At 42.0% G+C, this 14,667-nt stretch overlaps 1 protein-coding gene across 8 annotated transcripts in view; it reads right to left on the bottom strand.

The window, feature by feature from the left end:
* MAGI2 (membrane associated guanylate kinase, WW and PDZ domain containing 2) overlaps positions 1-11,613 on the bottom strand; it is a 1,309,326-nt gene extending 1,297,713 nt beyond the window's left edge. For 4 of the 8 annotated variants that reach the window (XM_063926958.1, XM_063926960.1, XM_063926965.1 and 1 more), the window contains exon 1: positions 10,919-11,613. In XM_063926958.1, coding sequence (XP_063783028.1) covers positions 10,919-11,423 — 505 coding nt within the window. In that variant the 5' untranslated portion in view covers positions 11,424-11,613. The remainder of the gene's footprint in view (positions 1-10,918) is intronic. The other 4 variants (XM_063926955.1, XM_063926957.1, XM_063926956.1 and 1 more) reach the window with 2 other exon arrangements.
* Positions 11,614-14,667: the final 3,054 nt, after the last annotated feature.

Here is a 14,667-nt window from a genome sequence, read left to right as displayed (position 1 = left end):
GCGAGGAGCATACTATAGGTGAGCTTTCTTGCAGAGGATATTGACGGGGTGTGCAGTCTGGATCAGGACAGGTGGGCAAGAAGAGAACATAAGTTTCTTAGTATGTGTGTGTGCATATGGCTGTGTACGTATGTGGCTGTGTGTGTATGCGTGCGCATGTGTGGCTCTGTATATATGGCTGTGTATATATGTGGCTGTGTGTGTGCATGTGTGGATTTGTATATGTGGCTGTATGTGTGCATGTGTGGATATGTATATGTGGCTGTGTGTGTGTGTGTGTGTGTGTGCGCGCACTTGTGTGTCTTTACATATGTGGCTGTGTGTGCATATGGCTGTGTGTATGTGAGAATTTACATGTGTGACTGTGAATCTGCATATGCCGCTAAATTTAATATGGATCCAGCTTGTGAACCCACACCCACTATATAGTACTGTCCACTATTAAATCCACCCTGTGCATTACAACATTTGGGGATATTTATCATATTTATCAAAACTGGCGCACAGGTTTAAGTATAGTTGCCCTTAACAACAATGGAGAAAATGGTGTAATGTACTGTTTGCCTAATACAGACCTGATCGCTGTTGTGCAGCGGCCGATTACTAAATGACTGCGCATGCATATGGATCGGAATGTGGAGACGCGACGCCAAACAGCTAAAAAAAATCCTGCGTCCTTTATAATCACTAGGTGAACGCATGCTGATTGACAGAAAGCGGACATTTGGTGGTAGTAACTGGACTTTTTCTGAGAGTGTCAGGAATAACGCAGGGGTTCCCAAGCGTTTTCAGGGAGGGTGTATGACGTCAGCTCCGGCATGATCAGCCTGTTTGTATCGCACTGTAGGAGTAAGTCCTGGGCTGCACAGACTGGAAAAATCATTAGATGGTGAGTGAGTTGCGAACGGATTTGCAGATGTCCGCTGTGTAGCGAAGTTTTTGCAGAGCCAAGGATGCACCTGCCACCAACAGGAAAGCCGGAGAGCCGGACGGGAGGAGAGAGATCCTGCAGAATGGGACGTATGTGTGCACCTACCACACATACATGCAGGTCCCTGCTAAAATTGCTAAGGCAATTTTTCATGTCAAAAAGTTCTGAAATATATATATATATATATATATATATATATATTTATTTATATATATATATATTATTATTATTATTATTTTTTCATTTATTTTATTATTATTATTTTTTTTGGGGGGGGGGCGCCAAATGACTACCTTGCCCCGGGTGACAAAAATCCTAGTTTCGGCCCTGTCTGGACACTAAACCTCAGTACAGGCCATGCCTATAAAAAAGGTATTTTGCAGTGTATATGTATGTGTGTGTATGTGTGTGTGTGTGTGTGTGTGTGTGTATGTGTATATATATATACATACACACACACACACATATATACACACTAGTCACCAATGACCGCCATTCTGCCTCATCTCCCACTCCACTCTGCCTCCCCCCACTGTACTGACCTCCATTGCTCTATCTTGCTGCCCCCCCATAAACCCCTATATATTTATAGTGGTTGGGGGGGGGGCACCAATATTTCTCTTGCCTCCGGGCATCTGAGACGAACTTACGCCACTGCCGGGTCGGTCCTGGGAATAACCCCGGTATCATGCAGGGTCGTGGACCCAGGACATCCAACCCTGGTCGGGTGTGTTCAGACACAGCTGAGACACGAGCTGAGACGCAAACCATGGCAATATCCTGGGTCAGAAGGCTATGTCTGAAAGGGGCAAAAATCTGGGTATACACTGCATGATATGTAACCCAGCCGATGCATTGTTATAATACATTGCATGTGCCGTACACACAGCATGACCCGGTGTACGACTGCATGATATGTCGTTACAGCATGCATGTAACTGCATGCCGTTGTTCACTGCATTGTCCCATCTGACGTGCAGTAAACTTATTAGTGGTGGTAATGCTATGCACTGGACGAGTGCTATGCACACACAATCAGCCGTTATATAACGTTATATATTATATAATGTGTACAATATATTGTTCTAATCCGTATTGAAATGATATATCATATGAAATCTTATAGTGTGTACCGAGCTTTACTCTCCCAGATTACAGGGCTACCAAACCTAAAGAAACATTGATGTATGTAAGAGAGCAAAATGACATAACAAGTATAGTGTTTATGTAAAAGTTTCAGGAGCTTCTTAGAACTGAAGACATCTAATATAACGTTGCTATTATGCAGGAAGATATTTTTCTGGACACAGCAGATTTCCTGTCCAGTCAGCCTCCCCTCAGTCTGAACAGGACAATAAAATAACAACAGGATTGCACTCAGCTATGCAGCAAATACTATTACAATGGAAAATAACTTCAAATATTGGTGCCTCCATGCACACGTTAGGAAGCTTTGCTGTATCCCCGGGAATAGATGCGCAGACCCCAGTACCCTGCCAGCTGCCAAGCTCAGCCTCTTTTTACGGCTTGTCCTGGCGCTGCTGCCCTCATCTTCCCTGGATCCCCCTTGATGACTCTGAAGCCCCTCTCCCCCTGTGGCTCCCGAGTGATACGGCTGCCGAGACCCGACCTACACCAGCACTGTCAGTGAGGAGACCAGCAGGAATGCAGCTGATGTGGGGCAATGTGTGGGCTCGGCTCTCCCTCATTAGATTGATGGGAGTACTTATACTGTGTGTGTACCACTCTCAATTCAGTGTCTTAGAATAATAATTATTATTATTATTTGTAGTATTAATATTATTACGTATAGAGCTTCTTTTTTTTTCCCTCCAATTTTTTTATACATGTACTTTTTTTTGGGTGCTTTCTATTTCACATAAATGCATATTCATATCAAAAGTTCCTCCCCAGCCGTTGACTTCACTGCACGTGACTGGGTGCTGGGTGTACAATGTACATGGTCCAAGGGGGCCCACACTGCACACCTTGCACCCATATAATTATACTTACCCTCTGAAGTAAGGGACATAAATTATACTATACAAATCACCAGTAAAACTGTCCAGTGCCCATTTTACTATTAATTCACACATGCTCAGTAGATATGTCCACAGGAATATGGCGCAGACAAATACCTGCAAATGCACAGTAGACTCTGGGACAGAGAGGAGGGGGCATGCCTCCTCTCTTATTCCACCACTGCCCTGCATGCAAGAAATAAAAAAAATGCCTCCCTACAACAGTGACACCATTTGTTTTCTATGGTAGATTCAAAATCATTTTTGCCGATCTTTTCTGAAGTCCGGTGGGAGACTACGTGGCTGTACTAAGAAAGATAAAAACGAAAAGGACTTCACATACTGTCCAGGCAGATAGGTTTACATCCTCTTAATTATCATGCCGTAGTACTCAATAGTACAAAACTAAATAAACGTGTGCACAAACATCCTCTGAATTATCATGCCGTAGTACTCAATAGTACAAAACTATATAAACGTGTGCAACAAACATGGTGTAACTTCAGATATATTATATTTAAATTAACTTTTGTTATTTCATAATATTTTGTTATACTTAGCCCTAGACACATACATACATACATACATACATACATACATACATACCTATATGTATACACACCCACACACACTTAATTGGGTATGCTGAGCGGACAAATCTATTTTTACCACGTGTCAATTACACATTTGTATGTATATAAAGACATTGAAAAGGCAGGAGAAGGGAAAAGTAAAAACATTAAACAACATAAATGTTTTCATGAATAGTCAGAATAAATGCACTGACTTATTTGTCACATGATTCATCTAAAACTGGGTCCCTGTACTAATGATTTGTCAACTGTGGTGTCACTTCCAGCTACTCACGTCACAGATATCACGAAGGACAAAGCTGTAGAGAGCAAGCAATTGTGATATTGTTGGAGCGAGGTATTAATAGAGAATATAATTGTGTTATCTTCTTTGTTAACCCTTTGCTAAATAGCTGGTATACTTAATTCAAAAATGCTCGTTTCCACATTATATAAGTATAAATTTGAATGCTGAAGAGAGGCCATTAGCAGTAAGAAAGTGAGAATCTCTGTCAGCACATAGCAGTCATTATGCAATAGTGGGAAAGTGTAATGTCTTCTCACATGTCTTCAGTATACTACAAAACAATTAGCTCATTTTAATGCTAATTGTGATGTCAATATACAGTATGAGTTAATCAGAACCTTACAGACCCACTGTTTGCTGGATGTGCACCCTAAAATAGGCAATTATGTTTCAGAAATGTTGTCATTAACCAAAATTAACCGAACACTGTTTTATGTAAATTCTACTTTATTCCCTCCACAAAATAATTAGAGGGAATTCATAGCTGCAAATTGCTTCATCTTTTCCTGACTGCTTCCGTACTTCTGTGAACGTTACCAGTGTTAACTGTAAATCTTGCAAACTGGGTTCAATTGGAATGTTATTTACAGTATTACAGGGTTTGGTGATTAATGCCTAGTGGACATGTAAGATATTAACATCAAGGGTGTGATTTACTAAAGTCCTAACTGTTCAGGTGAGAGAAAGGAGCAGTATCCTACTAGCCCTGATGCTCCTTTGGCCGGTAAAAACGTCTGGATATTGCAATGATCGAACGATGGTCGTTATCGCGATAACCAATTACAGGCCGTTTTTATTGGACAAAACTGGACCCGCGATCATGTGATAATACATGGGATCAGGGATAAGTCCCAGATCCCGTGTCTTTTTGCGGCTCCGGTGGCCCGTTATCGTGGATTGTGCTTCGGGTGCCTGAGGCACCCAAAGCATAATCCCTGGAAAGTGCCGGCATTGGGAGAAAATGTTTCCGGCATCGGAGCTAAGAGGATCGTCCCTGATCTCCCGTATAAAGTGATGGGAGATTACAGTCACAATTCAATTGGGTTTTTTTTCACGCTGATCCAAACGGATCACTTTTCACACACTTCAGCTTGCTACCCCCAGGGGGGTGTGAGCTGCAATGTAGACGACAACAGACATCGCGCCCGAACGAAGCAACAATTGAATTGCTCCATAGGGCAAGACGATTGAATCTCGCCCTTTCTGTCTGACTCAGAATCGGGTGCTCAAAGTTGTGGAAAAGCAACCTGAGCACGTACAATGTGGCAGATTTTTCAACTTATTTGCATCCCTAGAGGTTATCTATTTTATGTATTGTTTCAACTTTGTCTCAGTATAATCCAAGACAGGAGGTTCATACAGTTTAACCTTACAAAGAAGGCATTATAGTAATGTATTATTTACTGGAAGATACATACAAGCTGTGTGGGCCTCTAATAAGTTCCTACTAACAGAGCAATAATATAAGGTTTCAGCTTTTGCTGGGAATCAAGTTGCACTATGTATTACTGTGTATGAAGAGGTCCAAAAACATTTGTAACACTAAGTAAAAATAATAGTCATAGTTACACATCAAGAATTGTTCAGAAGAATAGAAAAACTATAAATAAAACATCCTATATACCCAGTGTATATATGTCCTTCATTTTAGTGAAAATGCATTCTCCTATTTTAATTTCATATATAATGTTTGAATACTATTGACCTCATAGGTACAATACTTGGTTAACTGCTGTAATAATCAATATTTATGTGATGTCCTAGTTTCAAATTCATTAATGTTATTTTCAAAATTGTACTAATATGATATTTTATTAGATGGGAAACAACTGTAAAAGTCTATGACCATTTACTATTTTACTGTAATAGTAATTCCCAGAGGAGAGAGACATTAGGACCATAAGCATTACTTGGAACTGAAGAGTAAAACGTATCAAAGAATACTAGGTGATATACTAAACTGATATAGCCCTGGTCTAAATATTTGGGACAATATAAGCACCACCTTCTCTGACAGATACATGCTCTGAAAGGATCACCTCACAATGACTTCTGTAGTCTTTTCATGAACATGTAATGACACTGCAAATAAGAATATATTTGTAGGATTCCACATTCACCTGTGACACATTGTCAGCCCTTCCTTTGGCCTCATAATGATCTAAGCTTATGTGATGACTGCAGTAAGGAACTTTCATCCCTGGCTGTGCTTACCGTATTTCTTATAAAAATAAATGAAGGGCCTTTGGTGATGTTGTTCTATATTTACTTCATTTTTCATTTGATCAGACTGTGCTGAGTATGCATGATGTATTTAGCATAGGGATCAATTACTCATACTTTCATACTTCAGGCCTCAATAACCTGGTCCAACTCTACTCCTGAACTTCCCACCCAGGTCACTACCGCAGTCACCTGTGCTGACTTGAGTCATGGATGTGAAGGGTGTTATTTAAAACATTGATTCATTAAACTCAGATAGCTTTAATAGTAAAGTAGGTCAGGTGAAATGTTTGGGATAGATCATTTGTACCAAATAGAAGGGTCATGTTGATTTGACCCTTTAACTACCAATTCAGCTAACACTAAGCAGTAAACATGGCAACTTACCTTAAGTACTTGTTCAAACTGCTTTGTAAATAAGGTCATTTTGGTTGCATTAGATGTTGTACTGCATATGTACTTGTCAAAAGTCTGAGCACACCAGTATATTTTAAGGAATTTTCAATTTAACTGCACAGTAATGAAATAAAACCTATTTTAGTGGCTTTGTTTACACAATAAACAACTGTTTGAACAATAAGGAAACAAAAAAATACTTGTTTTGACTTTTAGGCAAGTTTATTTAGGTAGCCTGCTTTCATCGAAGTGACGACCCTTAGCTTTGCTAAGCACTTTGCATATCCTTGGCATCCTACTTACTAATTTTTCCAGCTTTTGGTGATCCATTCGACTCCAGCAGCTTTGAAGAACCTCCCAGAGGCCCTCAGTGTTGGTAGACATCGGTTTTCAGACTTCCCTGTCTAGTTCTTCCCACAAAAGCTCGATGGGTGAAACATCTGGTGATTGAGCTGGCCTTTCCATTTTTATTACGACTTGAGTGTCTTCTTTCTTTTGCAAATAATTGGTACACAACTTGGATGTATGTTTTGGATCATTATCTTGTTGGAAAACAAAGTTCTGACCCACAAGTCGCCTTCCGGAGGGAATCGCATGACGCACTAATATGCTGTTGTACACCTTTTGATCCATTATTCCATCAATTCTGACTAAGTCACCGACTTGGTTGCCCGCGAAACATCCCCAAACCATCACATTGCCTCCTCCATGCTTAACTGTTGGCGCTACACAGTCTGGGAGAAAGCGCTCACTTGGACAATGACGAACAAAAGCCCGGCGATGCAAGCCAAAAAGTAAAAATTTTGATTTGTTGGTCCAAAGCACCCCCTTCCACTGTTCCTCAGTCCAATCCTTATGCTTCTTAGCCCATGCGTAGCTTTTTGCAACATTTGTAGCACTTAGAAGTGGTTTTCTTACCGCAACCCTACCACTAAGGCCATATTCCTGCAAGCGCCTGGCCACCGTCCTATCGGACACAGACTGGGAACGACTTTTCCGCAACTCCATACCTATTTCCGGAGCGATCAAACATCTGTTACGCTTGCTAGTGGTCACAATGAAGTTGTCTTCATGAAGAGTTGTTGTTTTTGGACGACCAGTTAGTTTTCTTGTAACATTTTGACCGGTTTTTGACTTTCGTTCAACAGCCCGATGCGCGGCCCAAACGGATACCTTTAACCGTTTGTGGATTTGCCACAAAGAATAACCTTCTTCTCTCAAAACAATAATATATTTTTTTATTTTTTTATCATACTCCATTCATACACAAGCAGCAGAATGTACGATAAACAAGCTTCTGGGGGCGTGCTCAGACTTTTGACAAGTACTGTATATATATATATATATATATATATATATATATATATATAAAAAATAAGTATTTCCTTGTACTGAGCCCCCAGGCTCTGCATCCATACAGAAGAAAACAAGCACACTCACCGGTCTTTAGAAACAGTAATTTGTATTAATGCATGAGGTAAAACAAAATTACAGCATTGTCCTATTTTGTTTCACCTCATGCGTTAATACAAATTACTGTTTCTAAAGACCGGTGAGTGCCGTTTGTTTTCTTCTGTATGGACGCAGAGCCTGGGGGCTCAGTACAAGGAAACACTTATCCTATATCATTGCTTAAAAGGGCACCGCCGGCTGGTGGACATAAGAATATATAGAAAACGTAAACACTCACATCAATCCATCATTTTCAATCTACAGTAGATACCTAACCCACAAACACACATAGATACAATAGTGTCCAATTGTTAATCAGCAGCCAAGGGATGTAGTCTCGGTATTGTGACTGCTGACCATCGGGATCCTGGCATTTCGTACATAACCTGCGGCTGATACCAGGACATCTTTGGATTTAGCATTGACAGACATAAGTATTTATGTACTAAGCAAATACATGTACAAATTAAGTAATGTGCAAAAATGACAGAGGGCCATTTGACATTTTTGTTTGCTACTACAAAGTTAGTGGATATAGTGCCTCAATGTTAGGATCAAGTCCAGCTAATAGGTGCTAGTTTACACTTTGGCCAAGCCAAGTCGTGTAACAGGGGGGGGGGGGGGGGGGGGGGGGGGGGAATACATTTGTTGACGGGTTTGAAAATAGGGTTGTGTGACATCCTGCCAGTATTTTACCTACATAAAAAAATCTAATTTGCACCCCTTGTATTGTAATAATTTTGTCTAGGTCAGTGGTTCTCAAACTGTGTGCCGTAGCACCCAGGGGTGCCTCGGGGTACTTACAGGGGTACCCTAGGTTGGTGGTCCAAGAACAATTCAAATGATTTATGGTCAACATAATAGACAAAACCAGTGCTGCCTTCCAATCATAAAATATGTGGACAAACAGGGGTGAAACCTGTCCCTCACAACATAACTGACCCTAAGGATGACATATAAACACAAGTTACTTAATTTAATTTTTTTCTCTGAATTTCTCAATAGGAAAGTTTTGGCCTAGTGGTGCTGTGAAAAAAATCCTGATACTCTAGCGTGTCGTGACTCAAAAAAGTTTGGGAACCGCTGGTCTAGGTGCTTACTGTATTTGCATCCACTATACAGTACTTGTCAATAAATGAGGTCTAACATGTACAGCCCTGGTCTGTATTTTGTTTACCATTCTCTGTCTTTCAGGCTGCATAGTGTATCTCAGACTGCCAACAGGATCATACACCAACCGTGTCATATGCAACAAATTGCAAATTACTTAACTTTAACTTCAGTGACACCAAAAGAGTTCTACAATGTTGTACAATACAATAACATGTTAGCAGAAACTTTTCACACATGATGTTTGCTGAAAGTATATTTTATCAAAAGAAACAATCTGGGGGGCAAATGTATATAATACTGGTACCAATTTAAATTGATTCATACAGTAGACATTTATACAGATGAATGCACAATTTCCATAGATGTGTAATAATCACAGGTATGTTCTGGAAATGTGCTGTCAGCACAATACAAGCAATGTTTCCTTTCACACCACTCACTTCCAAAGATGACTTCATGTCAATGAAGAAGCCTGGTAGAGATGTGTGAGATCACTGCATTGTTACCAAGAGATACAGCTCTTGTAAATAACTTGCCTGTTCTCATCCCTTCAGAGCTGTCATTAATCTGACACACAGTAACCCTGATTAAAATGTAAAGTAAGCCTTATGTAAGATGTAATATGACATACAGATGACCAGATCTAGTCTGCATCACCATTTATTGCATATACTGTAGATAAAATAAATAATACACCTTTAATTACCAGGTACACATTGTGTGATCATTCAATACAACATATATTTAACAAAACATACATTCAGCTATACAACACACCACATTGTGATTTTTCAGTCTTTTGGTTGCAAGTTCTGCATTCATGCACTGTACCTGGTAAGATAAACTTTTATTTACCTTCAATGTTTCTCTTATTATTATCAAGCCAATCTTTGCACCTATGTAACTGGAAGTTTATTAAAGACTAGTCAGGGAGGGAGATGTCACACAGGTGCTATGTCTCCTTTGTCTCCCAGAATGCTTCTGCTACTGTATACTGTACTTTACCCTTCTGAATACCTTCTATCCATAGAGTGTGTGTTACCTAGTTACTAAGCTCTCTTCTATGGTTATATCCCTGGTTATCTCTTGTATTCTATCCAAGGTCTTTTCCCCAGGTCATCCACTCGCGTGTATCCAATTAAACAGCTTGTAAAGGGAACATCACTTCCACAGGGGGCACTAAGTCAGTCCAGCATGCATCATAAACGGAATTTTCATTTTAATTTAACTACACAATGTCAATGCATTTTATACACAGCAGTGTAGTTTCTGCTAAAGCTTGTATACTGTACTGCTCGGGGAACATAACACAGAGAAAGAGATACATTTTAAATATGTAAAGAGCAATGTGCAATACAACGATGACTACCGACATCTAATTAACAGTGTGCAGAGTGTCAGTAACTTAAGCAACCTGTATATACAGTATGAGAGCCCAGATCCTGCGACACGGCTGCCCCTAGCCCAAACTTCCACCACATCGTTGCCCATAACGCCCAGTGCCCGCATCACAGCCAGCACCAAGAAATCCCCAAACTCCAACAAGTCATTAATGCAGCTGCAAAAACAAAGTTACTCCGGCAACATCCTGGATGTAGATGTGTTTCCTCCTCTATACAGCGCTGCATTGCAGGGCTGGGCTTAATCCCTGTCATCAGCCCCCATGTGAGATGCTGTTTCTGCAGGTACAGTACCCTGACCTGACTTCTATTGCTTGGAGTGGTACATTGCCAGTATACAGTACAAAGAGACACAACACTCATTTCAATGTGGAGACAGGGCAATGTGTGGAATGGTTTTGCTGCACCCAGCATATGAATAATGCATACAGCTACAGTACAGCATGTGTTTAGGAAATACATGAAAGCATAGCAGCGTGTGTGCGTTAAGGGAACACTCCTACCTTGTTTGACACACTTGATCCTGATGGGGTCCTTGCAATGTTTGATCACAGCCAATACATCCCTGATGGTGAGCCCAGCCACAGGAGTCTCATTAACCTCCAATACGAGCTCCTCAGGTACCAGTTTGCCATTCTGATAAGACACCTTCCCAGGCTTCACCTCCCCAAGGTAGGGGAACTGGCCATTTTCAGCACCCCCTCTGATCTCAAAGCCCAGCTCCCCTTCCAGGCTCCTGTCAATCACACACTCATGGACTTTGTTAGTCCAGTGGTTTTTCTTTTTCAGGGTCTTGGACATTGCCCCTGCGTCTGTGGAGTGTGGCTCAGCCAAGGCAGAGAGAGGATAACAAGGGGGCTCCTTGGTGCTGTCCTGAAGAATGGCCAGGCTTTGGAGATGGGAGGCAGCAGCAGCAGCAGCAAAAGGGAGGAGGAGAAGTACTGTAGCCTCTTGCTCCAACTGAGTGTGTGTGTATGTGTATACACAGTGTGAAATGTATTTATACATGCATGTGTGTGTGTGACTGTCACTGGTGGATGTTAGCTGGTCTCCATGGTGGCTGCTGCAGCTGGTACAGTGAGTGTGTGGCAGCGTGTGTATGTGTGTGTGTACGTATGTGTGTGTGTACTAGTTGTACAGTAATAACTGGCAGAGGGGTAGTGGGAGGGGAAGGATGGAGAGGAGGAGGGATGGGAGCTGCCTGCTTTCTCCTCTCTCTAACCCGGTAGTGATGTGTGAGAGAGAGGCTGCCTGTGTTTGCCAGGCAACAGCCAGAGAGGAGCAGCGGCTCAGCCCCTGTATTGCTTCCACATTGTCAGCGGTGCAGGCACTCCTATGCCTGGCGGCTGCTACACGCTGTGTATGTTGTTATTCACCTCACTCCGCATTGTGACCCTCAGCTGCTGGAATGTCATTAGCACGTTCCTATCCCAATGTGGGTTTATGGAGAGAGGTCTGCGCAGCTAGTGATGGAGAGTGCCCGCTGCCATCCCTGGCTGCGCTACTGCAACACCAACCGGTGCCCTGCACTGCTCTCCAAACTGCAGGGACGGCTCTGCCTGGTACTAGCAGAGCGTGTCCGCCAACATTGTTCCTGGTTTTAATACGTATTTAATATGTATGTTGTTTTGTTATTCTAGGTAGTTGTTCGTCCCCTGTACCCATGATGCACATACAGTAGGAGAGCAAAACTGATGGAAGGTGAATAATATTCCTTCGTCAGTGGCCATATACAATAGGGTTGATTTGAAGAAGAAAAAGTAAATCAACTTTAGGTTAACTTGAACATATACAATAGGGGGCATGATACACATATAGGGGGATATTCAATTGTTTGAAAAGGCAGTCGGGAGTGAAAAAACAGACACCCAACCGACTTTTCAAACATTTGAATTCCCCCCATTAAGTTGATAAAGAGCAGAAATCTTCATTGGAAGTCTGTTCAGCGCTTTGGCAAATTATGCTATATAGGAAAGGCTTTATCAAACTATGATTGTCCATCTGCTGTGGAACTACATGTCCCAGCAAATGTATGACTAGGAGCCTGCAGAACAACAGAGAATATCACCACAATGCAGTTTTGTTACAAAGTTAACAAACTGTATTTCACATACGTCCTAGAGGATGCTGGGGTCCACTTCATGACCATGGGGTATAGACAGTTCCGTAGGAGGGGTGTGGTTCATCAAATCGACAGTGTCTAGGTCGACCACTATAGGTCGACAGTCACTAGGTCGACATGGATTGAAGGTCGACAGGGTTTCTAGGTCGCCATGTGCTAGGTCGACAGGTCTAAAGGTCGACATGAGGATTTTTTTTATTGGTGTCGTTTTCTTCGTAGAGTGACCGGGATCCCAAATTAGTGCACCGCGTCCCCTCGCATGGCTCGCTTCGCTCGCCATGCTTCGGGCATGGTGCCTTCGCTCCGCTACCACTTCGCTCGGCACACTTTACCGTTCCAATCGTAGTCCACGTGGATCGTTAAGTATGAAAAAAATCAAAAAAAGAAAAAAAATGTGAAAAACTCATGTCGATCAGTGAAGAAGGAAAGTAATATATTGTAATAGAATATAAGTAGGAAAAACAACAAATAATGTAAGAGGCATAAATCAGGAATGAAAATATAGTGCTATTTATTGTTTGAAGGAGGGGGGCCCTCAATCGGTATCTTGCATAGGCCCACATGAGATCTAAATCCACCTCTGTGTATATATATTTATATATATATATATTTATATTTACATATAGCAATCAGCGGCACTCACGGCTCCCAGGTAGGGAAAAGAAGACTCTCAGTCTTTGTGCAGTCAACGTTTCAATGTTATTAACATTAAAATTTTCATCATGTCCTGATGAAAATGTTAATGTTAATAACATTGAAACGTTGACTGCACAACGACTGAGAGTCTTCTTTTCCCTACCTGGGAGCCGTGAGTGCCGCTGATTGCTATATGTATCTATGGACACCTCATTTGGGGTAGTTACTTGGAGGGCACCGGCTTACTGAATTTATTACATTTCTGGATGGAGTGCTGCTGATCTCTATGCATATATTTATATTTATATATATAGAGAGAGAGAGAGAGAGAGAGAGAGAGAGAGAGAGAGAGTCAACAAACCTGAGGCAGCACTCAGAGTCTTCTAGTGAAAAAAATCTTGTGTATTCAAGTACAGCATGACAGCTTTACTTGAATACACAAGTTTTTTTTCACTACAATACTCTGAGTACCACCTAATGTTTGTTGACTATATGACCGACACCATACCCTAGGGGAGGGCACCTGAGCAAGCGAGCCCTTGGGGGTATCCAGAGTGCCGGAGGTTTGGAGTTATATATACAGCCCCTGCTACAGACCTAATTGATCTGTGAAATTCAGCATGTTGACAAATCTGATTTATCAATTCCAATCACTTTTTGGTTTGAATCTGAGATCTGTGAACCCAATGCAAGATTGCCCTGAATCATTGCTGATGCTGAGTTATTGCACTGCTCTCAACTCAAATCATCACATCACATCACATGTAGCAGCAAGGTGATTACTGTACATACTGTATATCTAATGATTATTTTCTTAGCCCATTCATATAGTGCTCACAGAGGGGGTCATTCCGACCCGATTGCACGCTTCACTTCTTCGCAGTGGTGCGATCGGGTCAGGACTGCGCATGCGTGGTGTGCACACTGCGCACGCACGTCGTTGCCTGGCGCAGGGAACGAGGAAAGCAGTTGCAGCGGCGACCGGGACAAGATTGACAGGAGGAAGGCGTGTCGGGGCGTCACCTGACCATTTTCCGGGAGTGGTCCAGCGAACGCAGGCGTGTCCAGGCGTTTTGAGGGTGGATGTCTGACATCAAATCCGTGACCTGCATCGCTGGATCCATCGCAAATGGTAAGTAGGTCTAGGGCTGGTCTTGTTTTACGTGAAACTGTTTTAGCATAGCAGCGCTGCACAAGCGCTCGCAGTCCTGCTATGCTAAAATACACTCCCCCATAGGCGGCGTCAGGTTGATTGCACGAGTAGCAAAAAGTTGCTACGTGCGATCAACTCAGAATGACCCCCAGAGTTTTAATACAGAAATGTGCAGATTGGGAATAAACATACACAAGCAGTACTGTCCACACTTTCTCAATGACATGAATTGGCAGGCCACTGGTTCCTTCCAATTCTCATACGGCCACCCTGCCTGTGCACACAAGCCATTCCTGGCACTGGGCATAGGGCCTAATTCAGACCTGATCGCAGCAGCAAAT

The sequence above is a fragment of the Pseudophryne corroboree genome, chromosome 6, assembly GCF_028390025.1.
Source record: "Pseudophryne corroboree isolate aPseCor3 chromosome 6, aPseCor3.hap2, whole genome shotgun sequence".
In the NCBI taxonomy this organism is placed as follows: Eukaryota; Metazoa; Chordata; class Amphibia; order Anura; family Myobatrachidae; genus Pseudophryne; species Pseudophryne corroboree.
This window is presented reverse-complemented; position numbering and strand designations above follow the sequence as displayed.